The sequence below is a fragment of the Pempheris klunzingeri genome, chromosome 6 (genome assembly GCF_042242105.1).
Source record: "Pempheris klunzingeri isolate RE-2024b chromosome 6, fPemKlu1.hap1, whole genome shotgun sequence".
Lineage (NCBI taxonomy): Eukaryota > Metazoa > Chordata > Actinopteri > Acropomatiformes > Pempheridae > Pempheris > Pempheris klunzingeri.
This window is the reverse complement of record NC_092017.1, coordinates 26,062,918-26,077,714: the sequence shown is the minus strand read 5'-3', so window position 1 is coordinate 26,077,714 and position 14,797 is coordinate 26,062,918. Positions and strand designations below refer to the sequence as shown.

Below are 14,797 nucleotides of genomic sequence, written 5' to 3'. Positions count from 1 at the left end.
CCACAACCACAGCTGGCTCTCACTGTCTTCTGGGAAATCATGGCTCTTTTTTTTTTTTTTTTTTTTTTTTGAGTTTCAGGAAATCCCTGAAAGGACACAGCGGTCGCAGTGACTCACAGAGGTCGCTTCAGGACCTCACAGAAGAAGACGGGTCATTTTTAGGGTCTGGGTTTGGGATCTGAATGCTGCGCTGCACTCTGTTACTCTCTCTGATGAGGTCTGGTGACTTTAAACAAGGATGTGAATTGTTATTAAGTCTTTTAACTTCTTTGACTTTGGTTCAATTATTCATTAGTAGATGAAGTGAACAAAAAAAAATATCTTTTATATGAATTATTGCTTCTCTATTCGCTCAGACAGCTCAATAAAATATACAATTCAGTGAAGATTAACTTTCAGAGCAATTTCACAATATGACAAAAACAACCTGCCTGACTGAGCCGCTAATTAGTGTCTTTGGTCCGTCACTTAATGATTTGCTAGAATAAAATAAACCCCTTTCATCTCTTTCTGTTGACAGCTCATTATCTTGTCTTTCTTTTGCTCAAAAACAACTTTTCACCAGCCCGCCCTCCACACACTCATCCTCCCATCCGTCCGTCCGTCCGTCCGTCTGCCCCGACTCTGTCGTGTTTTAGAGAGTTCAGTTAGTTCAGAGGACAATGTCCAACAAATTGCTTAATTGTGTTTCTCCTGGTATTTTGCTCATTAAATATTGTGAATTACAATGTTTTTCACATGGACTTGAGATCTCAGCACTCCCAGCCTTTCTAGCACTTCAGAATTTACTTCCAGCGACAAAAAGTGAGAAAATTTGGCTGCAAAGACAAAACAGCAGCTTTTTCTGCTGGAGTCCCAAAAAGTCTTTATAATCTGGTTCAAAAGAACCTACTGATTGGGATGCTGATCAATATTCTGCCTTGCTGTGAGCTTTAAAGGGGTCACTCTCAGGAGATGAGAAGTTCTCAAACTCCTACAGGACCAAAAAGGGGTCCGACATGATTTACTATGGATGAAGCTCAGAGTCAAAAGGTTTCCAGTGCTGCTGCTTGACTTATTGTAGCGTCTGAACTGAAACTGAACTCCCTTAACACGTTTCCATCTCTAACATGTCCACATTCGTTCAGCCTCTGTCTCTCATTTCCTTCTTCTCCTTTTGAGTCTGCATTCAGTTTTCAAGAAATTCTCATGCTGGAAATACTATTCTACTGATGATGGCTCTGTGATTATACTGATGTAAGTCATGTTGCCATGTGACTCATATTAATTGCAGCTAGTTATTAGTTTCATTGCAGCAGCTTTTGTATACTGTGGACTTACAGGATGACCATCATGGAACAGATGTCTCTTTAATTGGTTTTAAAGACGTCTCATAGGGTTCCTAAAATGAAAAGCTTGATAATATTATAACTTAATTCTGATAAGCAAAATAAAAACTTTTTAAGCAAAATTGTTTTACTTATTTGGGAATTAATTGTATCAGTATGAAGTTTTTTTTAAGTTTTTTTAAAGTCGTCAGTAATTAATTGATAAGATTTGACATTTTCAGCCCATTTCATTACTTTGATTACATTCATTATTACATCATCTGGTATTACTGGATCCCTAAAGCCGACATTATATGTTATAGACCTGTTGTAAGAGCTAAAACATGCTATGCACACTGTGATAAAATGCTGAAATTAATGTGATCAACAGTGGCAGTGTCTGACATAAGATCGGCTATATGTTGGAGGACCAGATTGTATCACCGGGACCTTTAAACTCATCCAAACACCTAAAAAATAAATCACCAAACAGTTCCCCTGTTATGGTTCCTGGAAGCACGTGTTCCCTTTGCCTCAAACAAACCCTGTAAAAGGGCGAGTTCTATATTTAAAAGTGGCAGTGAATATTTGATCCGCAGTCTGTTTGAATTACCTCTGGAGTTGAAATTAAAAGCAAAAGTTCCAAAGGTTTTTTTCTGAGACATACTGAACTGGTGTCTGACCTCGGCTCTGCTCGTTACTCAAACGACAGCAGGTCTGGGTGGGGCTCGGAGTCTTCGGCGCTCACTGAGGTGGCTTTACTGAAGGGGGCGCCATTCCCCTGAAGGACGTCCTCGCCCATGCTGATGCGGCAGGGAGTTTTCCCCGAGCATGGAGTGGAGGCCAGCCGGGAGTCTGGCCCGGACGCCTTCTGCCAGACGTCGCAGGGCTTCGCTCTGGGCTCCACCACTGGGGGATCCTTGTTGATGAGGTCGGGCACGGAGAGCTGGAGCTGGGGCTGATGCTCCTCCACGCCTCCTTCAGTGCCCCGGTTTCCCACATCATCTTCTTCTCCATCTATCCCTCCATCGGCTTTGCTGTTGCCTCCTGTCGTCTCCCAATCATCAGCAGCTTTATTCTCCGGCGGCAGCGCGATCTCCTCTGACCCCTCGTCCTCCTTCTCGCACTGCTGCTGCTCCTCGCCGCTCCTCGGCTCCTCCTTGGCGATGAGGGGCGTCTTCTCAGGAGACGAGAGGAAGGAGGAAGAGTCAGCAGTGTCCGGAGAGGAGACCACAGGGTCGGAGGAGATCATCATGTCCTGGGTGGTTTTCAGTGCCCGAGGGAGGCGCTTCTTCCCCGATGGGGGTGGCGGGTCGAGCCGAGGGAAGGAGTCGAAGGAAGAGATGTGACTGGAATACAGGAGAGAGGGAAGGAGGAGAGAGAGAGAGAGAGAGAGAGACAAAGAGGCAATTAGACATACAGAGAAGGTCATCCATTACCATAATAGGTGAACTGGTTAGAGCTGCAACTAACAATCATTTGCATCATCGATTAATCTGGTGATCTGGTCATTAAAATGTTTCCCAGGGCTCAGGGTGACGTCTCTAAATGTTATCGTTCGATCGACAGGTCAAAACCCACACATTTCCATTTACAATGACCTAAAACAGCTAATTTAAGTGCACCCTCACGTTTAAGGAGCTGAGCCCAGAGGTTGTTTTGTTGCATTTCTGCTTGAAAAGTAAATCAAACAGTTATTGGATTCTTAATATAGCTGCTGATACATTTTCTGTTGACAGACTATTCGTTTCAGCTCCTGCACAGGCAGCTTTGCTGATTCAAATTTTGTGAGGTTGTATTTTTGGCATGGGAAGTTGTGTAAAGTGTTCTAAGCCTTCGTTCAGACAATAAAAACCATGAGATGCAATTCATAGTGTTGTTCCTGAGAGTGTGTTATCCCTGTGTGCTGTATCGTCTGTATGACTTGACTGATGCCGTCATCTCACTGGGCTGAGAGGACATGTGAGGAACAGTTGGCCACTTTGGGAAATACTCTGATTGGCTTTCTTGCAGAGAATGAGATGAGAAGATCAATACTGCTCTCATGTCTGTCTCTGTTAAACCTGAACCCGGAGCCAGAGGACTGTTAGCTTACAGTAACTTAGCAAAAAGACTGGAAAGATGAGAGCGGCATCGATCTCGTCGTCGAACTCTCTCCAAGAAAGTCTGCATTCCCCAAAATACTGAAGTTAAGACAATGAAAACAGATTCTAATAAGTAGAGTGTTTTTATGGACATGTGACATTGATTATCGTGACCGGATATATCTTACAACATGTATTAAATCATGAGTAAGCAGCCAGTTCTGCATAACTATATTTATAATATTATTTATTTATAATATTTATATAAATGTAAAAGCATGTGAGTACGTTTTTGAGCTGATAGAACCACAACTAACCTCGTCAAATGTGTGCTTAAACTGATTATATATATATATGTACACTGAATGTCTACCATTGACAGCGTGTTACTTTAAGTGTTTGAGCGTGCGTGTGTGTGTGTGTGTGTGTGTGTGTGTGGAGGAGGGTGATAAACAGTGTTAAACATACCAATTATTCAAGCTGTTTCCCTGCAATGACAGAAAACTGCCATTATAACTACACCCCATAGTGAGAAGAAAGAACTTATTTAGAACGTAATTACTGCTGCTGTTCAGTGTTACTGACAGGGATGCAGAGACACCGGGGTCAAGTGGTGTCTTACTGGAACAACACAGCACACGGCGTCAGGGACGACTGTGTTCAACCAGGAGCAAGCTGGATGTAGCACTTAGCATGATTTGTGTTGAGTGACTCTCTCATAAATCTACTGTCAGAGCAGTAACATGTCATTAAGTCACCAAAACTACAGGTACAAGAGTGCTGAGAGACAGAATTTGGGTTGGATCAGCGTTTCTATATCTATGTTGTTTAATCTGTTTGCATATGTGTATTCTTTAAACAGCTGGTACAATGTTTAATGTCACTAACAATAACTAATACTTTCATAGATGACTAAAATGACTAAAACAAACATGCTGTGGGTTTGAGTCTTTCTCCTGCACCCTCGTTTCAGGAATGGGGAGTCTGTCAGTTATTAGTGAGACCTCTCAGCTCCACCCGTCCGGATCGGTTGGCTGTCTAGCAAAATCTTTACAGATCATCACCGGTAAATTAAACTAAATCTATTCACAGTCCAGTAAATGGAGACAGATAGGTGCTAAAAAAATCAGCTTGGCTGATCCTCAGTTGGAGGGACAACAAATTAATGCTTCTGGAACAAATCTCCAAATACAGACTACAAGTCGACTGATAACTGGTTTGGCTGACATTTTACAAACTATCATCATCAGTGGAACTTGGCTCCAGCAGTGGCCTGTGGCTGCGTGGCCTCTAGGGCTGCTGCTCGACCAGGGGAGGGGGCAGCCATAAATTAACACATTATTCTGTCCCTGTATTCAACAGGGTTAGAAAATGTGGGCGAAACCTTTGCAGTCTCTGGGAAAACGTTGGAGCATTCAAGTGATTCAAGTCATATCTGACCCGTTTTAACCTCATTTCCAATTTAGCTTTCTCTCCTCCAAATAATCCATCCACGCACAGTAACTACCCATTCATGACATTAATTCTCTTTTTAAATAAGACTATTATGGCTTCTTCAATGCTGAATGACACAGTGTTTTTGCATTTCTTTCCCCCGAATGTCGGAACACAGTATCATTTAACCCAAAATTAAAGGACAATGTCAATCATTCATGTAGATTCCAATAGATATTGAATAGTTACAATTAAAAATAGCATGGATGTCTATATTTTTATCTATTTATTTCTTTTATTGACTTAATTGACATTTTTTTCTTATACAACAGATGGAGGCTGTGGAAACCAAATCACCTGTATGGGACTGTTTTGTTGAAATAGCCCCAGGAAAAGAAAAATGATGAGTGTGAGATAAACTTATAAGCATGGGACCATCGGTCCCATAGTAGTTGTGGAGTCGCCTTCAGCGTTGCCATCCAGAGGCCAATTCTGACGCCTTGAAAAAAATATGTCGGCAATCAGAAAAAGTCCCAAACACAAGTCACAGTTCCTCAACTAGGGAAATATAGATAATTTCACACATTCACAGTGGTCTGAGACGTTGGTTTTCATCTTATGAGACTTGCTGAGAAATTCTATCAAATGCAGATGCTTGATGAAACATACGCTGAGGTTGTGACAAAGGTGAAGACTCTGATCACTCCAGAAGAGGGACCATACATGGCTGCTGGTGCGACACAACTCAGTCACGGATGAGCCTCACACGTCTTTATCCAGGATTTTATACAAAAGGACTGGAGCAGACGGCAGGGTGTTCAAAATGCCAAGACTACGACTGGATTACATGCAGCACAGCACACTCAAGAGACATTTTTTGGCATTATCCTGGATAACCGACACAGACGGTGTGGTTCTAGTTCTAAGGGATGGTGGCGCCAACGTGGTGAAGGCTACTGAGGCTGAAATGAGCTGTAACTGCTCTCCATCTAATCAACAATGGCCTCTCCAGTCAAAGAGCTGTGCTGAGCATTGTTGCCACACTGAAGAGCTCTGCAGGTCACTCTGGCCAGTCAGTGCTGGCCAAAAGAAAAAAAAAAAAAAAAAGGCTGAGAGCAATTCAAGAGGAGCTTGGCATCCCAACACACAGCATCATCCATGCTGTTCAGACTACCTCGAACTAAACACTACCCACACTGCAGAGGACGTACGAGCAGCATGCACTGAGTGTCAGTGTCAGTGAGCACGGTCATATCAGCCGTCGATGTGCCGCACGCTGGGATATCATGTCAAAGCTCATTGAGACACCGGCGCCACTTGAGGAAGTTACAGTGGAAATGCGTAATCCCCAGTGAACCTGCTCTGAAAGTGATGCTGCAACAGGAGGCTCCATCTTCAGTAGGCATCATAGAAGACCAGGCTTGACAGCCTGACAAGGCAATTCTCAAGGCAGAGGACACAAAGTGTTTGGTGTTGGCAACTGTCCTTGATCTCCCTGTTACAAGGGCAAGTCCTTCAGACAGCAGAGAAAGCACAGGTTGCATATGATGTGCTTGTGTATTACTTCTTGGTCGAGCTTCCGATCCTAGCTGGAGTGTCACCTGAGCAGGCCGGTGGCTGAGCGGAGTACGCAGTGGGAGAGAAACGAGGAGAGGCTTCACAGATGTGCTGCACCGGCCAGAAAATATCTCTGTCTGTAACCATCCAGCGTCCCAAGGGAGCAAGTGATCAGTGAAGTCGGCATCCTACGCAACAAGCGGAGGAGTTGTCTCTCTGGAGAGAATGCAGACAAGCTCTGTTTCCTCCATTCTAACATCTTCTCAACCGGAATTACTGACTTGGAGGGAAAAAAACAGCTCAAAAACAGAAAAATAGATTTTTTTTTAATTTTTTTACAGTTGGTTTGATGTTCAGAGCCAGATTTCTATATTTATTTAGGTATTTATGATTTTCATTTCATTCATTTAATCAGAGAGGTGAAAAGAAAAACAAACTGCCTGAGTCAGGAATGAAACCAGCAGCGCTGAAGGCAAAGAGTAAAGTTTATTTTAGTTTAAATTAGAAATACAGGTCTGTGTGTGTGTGTGTGTGTGTGTGTGTGTGTGTGTGTGTGTGTGTGTGTGTGTGTGTGTGTGTGTACCTGTTTGCAGTGGTCTGGTTTAGTTGATCCATGCAGCTCCACACAGCGCCAACGTTCTTGTTAACTTCAGTGACTCCAATGTCCCCGAGGTGGCTGGGCTCCTTTCTTCTTAACAAGTCATTGACCTGAAAGAAAGAAAGAAAGAGGTGAGACAGACAAAAACGAAAGAAAGAGAAGGAAAGTAATCATTTAATCATCATTTTTAAATCATTTTACTAAAACGATGACATTTCCTCTGTAATCCCAGAGTTAAATCACTACATGACTAGTGAACAGAACCGAATGCTTGCGCCGTACTAACCTTTGCACCGACAGCCTTGCCCAGATTAATGGCATTTTTAAGCCTCTGTTGGCCTCCGGAGGAAGGAGAGTCGACAGAGCTGGACCCCAGGTTCGGATTAGCCGATGCTGGGGAGCGTCGGGCCGAAGTCTGGCCTGGCCTGGAGGTCTGAGGACTCTGCTGCTGGGCAATGGAGTTCTCAAACATACTTTGATCAACTGGGAAAAAAGGAGACAAGGAAGACAGAAGAGTGAATAAACGGCAGTATTTAAGTGAAGGTGTTGGCATATCTGCTTTTTAACAGCATGTGTTGTTGCAAAGCTGCAAACCCTTCAAGCACTAGACGACACAAACAGGACGCTCCCTTTGACAATGAGGTGCACAAACTCACTCGATGAAATGAAAGGAATACTCCACTGAAAATGAACTGAATTACTCCACAGAACTGGTAAAATGGTTTCTTAAATTTGGCTCTGAATTGGAATCCACTGCAGATGCTCGAGCCCAAAGAGGACCGAGCACTTTGATACACTTTAAAAGGTACAATTTTGGTGGAGTATTCCTTTACGCATTCCATGTCATGTCCATCCTGTGTCACTCTGCAGCTTTGCACAAAACAAACTGATGGTGCATCATCACAGCAAGATTTCAAGGTATCTCATGAGAATGCATACAACATATGAGGGCCAGATGGCAGTGCAGCATCACTGTATGTACTGATCAAAGAATACAAAACAAAACTCAAGGCATTTGCAATGACACATGCACATAAACAGCAAAAACACTATGAAAATGAAGTAGAAATGGACCAAAATGCAGGATCGGGAACAGAAAGGGGGGCTCAGGTGGTTGTCAGTCCACCTCAGACAGGAGATCTTACCTCTTGGAGAGGAACGTTTCTCGGAAAGCATTTAATGAGACATAGAAGTATCACAGTTCAGATCATTTTCCCTCTGAAGATACACATTATCGAGCCGTTTCTGCTTAGTCACAAAATGCTCGTCTCCTACAAGCGAATAATTCAGAGGAGGTAATGGGCGAGAGTGCACCTTGAGCTGCATACACATATCTGAAAGGTACAGTGTCTCAGCCAGATAAATGGGGAACAAATATCACCATTTGGAATCAGATGGAGCGTCAAAATCAGTAACCTTGACTTCACTTTGCACACGCAAGCATTTCACTTAGTGTCACAATCAAGAGATCTACAAGAGTGCATTAGCCAGAGGCCAGAGGAAATGTGACCCAGCGTTATGAATCAACATGATATAGAGGACATTTGAAGTGACTCCAAGGATAGAGAGAAAGATGTGAGGAGAACAGAGAGAAGGATGCACCCTGACTTTACAGCATGCAGGCTCATAGGAGTCATCGAATCACAAATCAATTACCACAGCAGAGAAGTGCAGAGTGAAGCAACAGTGGGTCCTGCACTAAATGTAATCTTATAGTAGTAGACTGTGTGCAGGTAGCCACATTAACACCTGCTATCTGTTTAAGCACGTTTTAGATTGTGTTTGATTAAAGTTTTACTTCACTACTGACTCCTCTCATGGGGCTCCCTGTGCATCTCTTCCTGCAGCACTGACGCATGTACGAACACGACCTTGGTGCTATTAGGCCACTTAGCAACAGCACCGCATTTAAAAGATGCAAAGGACAGAAATAAGTACCCACAACAATCCCTGAGTTTGTCAGACACCAAAACACAACATAAAGTTTTAAAAGCAACCTTTTTATCTTGCAGAGCTTTGCGACCTTCAATAACTCCTCACTGAATGAATCAAATATTTTCCTAGGTTGTGTGGATGTTACTTTCTGGTGTGACCTTTAGTGTAAGAAACTTCCTTCAGCTTTAATGAGGTTCGGCTGTGATTTGACTTCTTATAAATTTGACTTTGATGCTATTGGTCTGCAATTATTTATTTATTAAACCAAACATTGGGTGCTGTAATTTTTATTTTGCTGCAGGTTCCTTACTTGTTAGCTAGCAAGGCTGTCAGCTAGTTGTTAGGCTGCTTACCACATGATCCACATGGTGCACTGGCTTGACTGTTCTTCTCTGTTAGCATTTATTTGTTTTACTTGCAGTTTTACAGTGGTGAAACATAATACAAATATTCAATGGCTGTGCCTTGTTTCAACTGGGGGATTTCACACTGCTGTAAAAACCCTCTTGCCTGTTACTGTGGTACAAAAGGAACTTCATTTACATGCCTTACATCTTTGTTCAATGCTCTGCCTGTCTACCAAGGTCATTCAGGGTGCACGGACTGTACAGCAAGGTCATGGAGTGATCGATGGTAACACCTTACACAGGCTATAAAACATCCTATTGATCCCACCTGACAATGTGGCCACATATTCCTCCCTCTTTAACCCCTAATGGAGAAGTAATGTATGGACTTTGTGAGCCCCTTTGGTGACGATATGAGGGAAAGATGTTTGCTGCAGTATAAGTATAATTACAAACATTTCATGTTTCGCATCTCCTTTGAACTCGTCTTTCAGAATGCTGCCACGCTGCTGAAAAGGTGAAACCTGCTGTTTGGAAATGAGCCCACGTGTCTCAGTCTGGCTCATTTATACACAGATGTGATTTATCATCACTATTTATGACCATTACTCCGGTGGACTGGCCGCCCCTGAGCCAGCTCTGAAACGCTTTGCTCTTAGGACGCCTTTATACTCTAAACGAATGCAAATTTAGCGATTTCTCAGAGGCTGTCAAATAAAGTGCTGCGTGCAAATGCCAGTATACCCACGGTGGCTAGAGGTCAGTTTGTACCCACAAGCGAGCTGCAGCGAGGGACATGACGTTAGAAATATACCAGAGAAATGCTGAATGTGAGTGATATTTAAATTACAGCTAATCATACAGGAGAAGGATGATGATTTCGACATGGCTGCGGTGCCAGATTTTCTAAGGATCTTAAATGTTGGCATTTTGCCTTCATTTGTTAGTGATGGTTAAGACATGAAATGGCAGGGAGAGAGAGGGAGAGAGAGGGAAGCCATGCAACTAAGGTCAGAGTCAGACTGGGGATGTGGAGGGTGTACGATATCAAATTGTATAAATTTATTCACAAATGGTACTTTTTCATTCTAGATATTCAGTTTGCTGCGTTCAGGAAATGGCAGATCAGATTGTTCATGGAACTGACTCGAAGTCTGACCACACATGGTTTAGTGACAACAGCTGTGTATCAGTATCAGTGCAGCACAGATTTACATCACTGAAGCAGCAGTAAAACAGAACGACACGACTATTGAAGACCATCTGAGAACTCTGGTTTTCATTTCACACAAAAGGCAGAAATCTGATGATCAAGAGGGTTTTTGTACGTGAATATTATGTCGTTATTGAGTTTGTTGTCCGTTCTGGCTCGCTCTCAGGCTACGTCACACTCAGCCGTCTCAGTCTCGTTAGTTGTGAATTTGAAAGGTTACCAGCAAACAAGGTCAAAGACCGATCAGAGTACAATCCAACCAGCACCTCATTTTAACTCCAGTGGACAACAATGGCTGGTGTAAGGTACCGTAACTAATCACGTGTACTGGAAATCAGGATAAAGACATTAGTTTGGATGCCAGCAGTGCACACTCTGGTGATCAGAGGCCGATGGCTTTTTATTTGGTCACAATCTTGTCAAATTGCATTAGAGAGGACGTGTATTTCATTGTTATTCATACTGTGAGCTTTATTCTGTTTTTCTCCTCCTCCTCCGCATCTCTCTCTATTTAATTTGTGCTTTTTAAGTGACCACCAGGCAGACGGGCGGCACCATGTGCAGCTAAAGCTTCCCGGTCCATCACAATGCCTGCTCCTTCCTTTTATCTCTCACTGGATTGAATCATTAATAAAGGCACTGTCACTTCTCTCCAGAGACAACGCTATATCAAAACCCACAAATTGAAAGATCTGATGTTTGGGAGTCCTGTTTCCTCTTGACACAATGCTCGTTCGCTGCTGATTAACAGTTGCTTTGTTCGATTTATCACTTCCTGTGCCGAGATTTCCCAGCAGCGACTCCACCTCACAACTGAGAATTTAATTTGTTTCCAACAGTTAATCTATGTCCTCCCAATTAGTGGAGCTGGGACAGACGTCTGTGCTGCAGCCCCACTGTGATTTAGGCTGACGAAACAGGTGGATTTTTTTCAACAAATCTTGCCTACTGAAGCATTAAAATTAGAGAAATAATTGTTAAATCATCCTGCATTGCAGCTTCAGCAGGGACAATATTTCAGACACCAGTCTGCTCTAAATCAAAAGTGTGGCGCATATTTCAGCAGGCCTGTCACACATTCAGTTTTATGCTGTGAATGAATTAAGTTTTTACCTGACAAACGGCTGTTAAAACCACTCACACAAGAGCACCGTGTCCTTGAGTCACTGGTTTGTAGAGTATACCAAAGACACCCATGGTTTGAATTTAAAAATACCAACATGCAAATCAAATCCACTTCATGTTTAAGTGGAGAGAAAGAACTGAGCAACTCACAACCATAAAAACTACAAAACAAGCTTTGGACATCGGTGAAACAGCTCCAACGATGACATGTTAAATAGAAAATACAATGGATGCAGCATTAGAAAATCTAAATTTGACTTTAGCTTGTACTATTGGTACACAAATCACTATTAGTATGTACTGGGTCGGCAGTTTTTAATGGCTGACTATTAAGCCCCCCAACCCAGGACACATATTGTAGCCATGGAGACAGCGAGCTAGCTGTGAGCTACGACTTGAGCTGTGAGTGTTTTAGCCCGTATTTGATTACATTTGGGCAAATTAGCAGCATTAAAAGCTGCTAATTAGCAGTTGCTGTGTGCAAAATACTGACAGATGCACAAACAACTTTTAGACTGAAGAAAAATATCTGGTGATTCTCAGGCAAGTTAAAAGGAGCTTCTTTTTTCTATGATTTGAAGGTTAATGGACATTTATGGACATCAGAGATAATGATATCCCCAGTATGTGTAAGTCACACTGAATATAAAAGTATGTGTATCGCGTCTGTGTTTCCAGCTTTGAACTTCAGCTGCTGATTGCCTTGATAAGTGGGTCGACTAAGCCGCTAAACTGCAATAACTACTTTCCAACTCAGCAGCGGATCAGAAGGAACCAGCATGTGCGTGTACATTTCACATGATTGAGTATCTTTGCCTTGCATCTCCCCACCAGCCTGTAATCAGCGAGAACTCCTGCAGCTTGTTTGTTTAGGTCTGGAGGACTGTGTAACATTTGCAGATTATTATGTGTTTTAGTGTGTGTGTGTGTGTGTGCCTGAAGGATCCCATCTGTAATAATTACCGCTCGTTAACACTAAAAGGAGGATTTCTTTCTTCAGGAGCTTCTATGGATTAACAGCATTATTCAAACAACAGTCAGATTAGAAACAAACACAGATACAGAACGTTCATGCTGTTAGAAAAGCAGAGCTGGGAAGGCTACTCTCAGGGTGTAATCCAGTGTGTAATCCCCCCACACACACACAATATAAGGTGATTTGTTGCTCATTTCAGTGATTTCCTCACATGTAATCCGTCACTTCCGCACCCTGCAGAATAAGCAGGAAGGAGAGCAAAAGGAGAGAGAGAACAACAAGACAGAGACATTTACTGGACTCAAAACAAAGTGGTTACCAGCACTTGAGCAGAAAGCTCTCACTTCCACTTGTGCGCCAGCAGACGGCCAGACTGAATCAGCTGAAGTGATAACGCAATCTTCTGCAACACCAACAAAATTGGAAAACCTGCCCTAAAAAGAAAATTGATGGTAATCCTACAGAACGATTACAAAAGATGTGGGAACTGCTCGACTGTGTCCATGTGGGAAGATGTCATTTTAACTCTTATCTAGAGCATTATTCTGTTTCACCTTCAACAAAAAGACGTGCTTTTAAGCTTTAAACGGCTCGTGAATAAAATCGATCAGGAAAATTGATCATTTCGAGTAGAAACGTCCAGTGGATCGATTTTGATTGATTTGTAAAAATCACAAGCTTGCCCGCTAGTACTGCTGCGCTGCTCCCTTTCACAAAGCCACGGCTCTGCAGTGCAACACACTGATTTGTGGAACTCTTTCTCACATTTATATGTATATTTCTATGTAATATATATGTATGAGAGCCCAAATTGCATGAGATACAATTTATTTTGGTTGATTCTTGAGTACAAGGTGCAATTCCTTCCTACATTTCCGCTGATACATACAAGATAAACAGGGGAACTGGCCAACAGTGCAGTTTTAAAGGAATAGTACGATGATTTACCTTTGTAGCAGGTGAAAAAACTCTTCACTGTAAGTACATTAATATCTCTTGGACATTTCAGCATTTAACTGGGTATCGTCTGTAGCTGTAAAACTAATTCAACATACTCTGTATCCACAGTACCATGTTTAATTACTGACTGAGGGTTTGTTACACATCCTATGTAGTGTTTTATCACAGTGTGATTACTTCTGACATAGATCGACACCTCAGCTCGTCGCATTACAGATTCTTGCTCCACAGTCGTGTGTATTTTTCACTGCGCTGTAATTTCCTCAGTTTTAATAAGGAACATGGATGAATTATGATGTAATTATGATTACAGTTTTGCTCATGAAGAAGTCGCACTTGGCCAAACCAGCTTTTAACCCCTTCACAGGGAGCCTGTCTGTGACTTTGGCTCAAGTATGTCAGGCAGCCAGCGTGAGGTTGTAATTAGCTCGACTCTGCTTTGGCATCACCGATCAAAGTGCCAAACTCTTAGCTTTGTTCTTTGCTGAGGGTAACCCACTTCTGTCACCGAGACAGCACACACACTGCGCCCTGCAGACACTCTGACTTTTCCCTCTCTTCGCTGATCTGTAGTGTACAGATTAAGTGGCATTTTTTGTTTGTGAACAATGTTAACAGAAAAACACCCAGTTTTCTTTTTTTTAGCTTTGAAAGAAACCAATTAGCATAAACGTAAAAGTTATACAAGTTATATGTACGTGTACATAAGCTACTCAAACATTTCTGAATGATCCCTGTGCACATTCGGCAATGTGAAGCCCGGGAAAGTATGCTCTAACTTAAAGACGATGCTCAGATAGAAAAAAAAAGTTCTGTTTCCATCCTCAAGATGTCTGAAACAGTTTAAAGTAAACAGGTCCTTTGATGGTGATGACAGCTAAGAAAGTTCTTTCAAAAAAGTAAAGAAAAAAGACGAAGAAGAAGAAATTGTGATTCTGTCACTTATGTGCAAAACAGTGGAACAACAAAATCCTCATCTATGATGGTGATAATTCAGTTCTTGCAGTACTAATATTTTCCCTTGACTGCGTGTTGACCAGAGGAACAGAAATGTAAAGATGTTCTGGTGCAACAGATCTGCGTCAGAGCGAGACACCGTGTGAGAGACGAGAGGATGACCTGAAGCACACTCACTCGAAGACACAAACACACTAATCCTCAGGCCAGACAGGGTCATTATCACTGATGTATTAAATCAGAGCTCCTCACTTTACCACATTAAGATATGCATGTGTGTCTCCATGTGTGTGTGTGTGTGTGT

At 42.4% G+C, this 14,797-nt stretch overlaps 1 protein-coding gene across 1 annotated transcript in view; it reads right to left on the bottom strand.

Moving 5' to 3' along the window:
- Nucleotides 1-1,964: 1,964 nt before the first annotated feature.
- Nucleotides 1,965-14,797, bottom strand: part of nos1apa (nitric oxide synthase 1 (neuronal) adaptor protein a) — a 163,947-nt gene continuing 151,114 nt past the window's right edge. The window contains exons 11-13 of the mRNA XM_070832417.1: nucleotides 7,267-7,463; nucleotides 6,966-7,090; nucleotides 1,965-2,656 (exon numbers count right to left, since the gene is read on the bottom strand). Coding sequence (XP_070688518.1) covers nucleotides 2,005-2,656; nucleotides 6,966-7,090; nucleotides 7,267-7,463 — 974 coding nt within the window. The 3' untranslated portion in view covers nucleotides 1,965-2,004. The remainder of the gene's footprint in view (nucleotides 2,657-6,965; nucleotides 7,091-7,266; nucleotides 7,464-14,797) is intronic.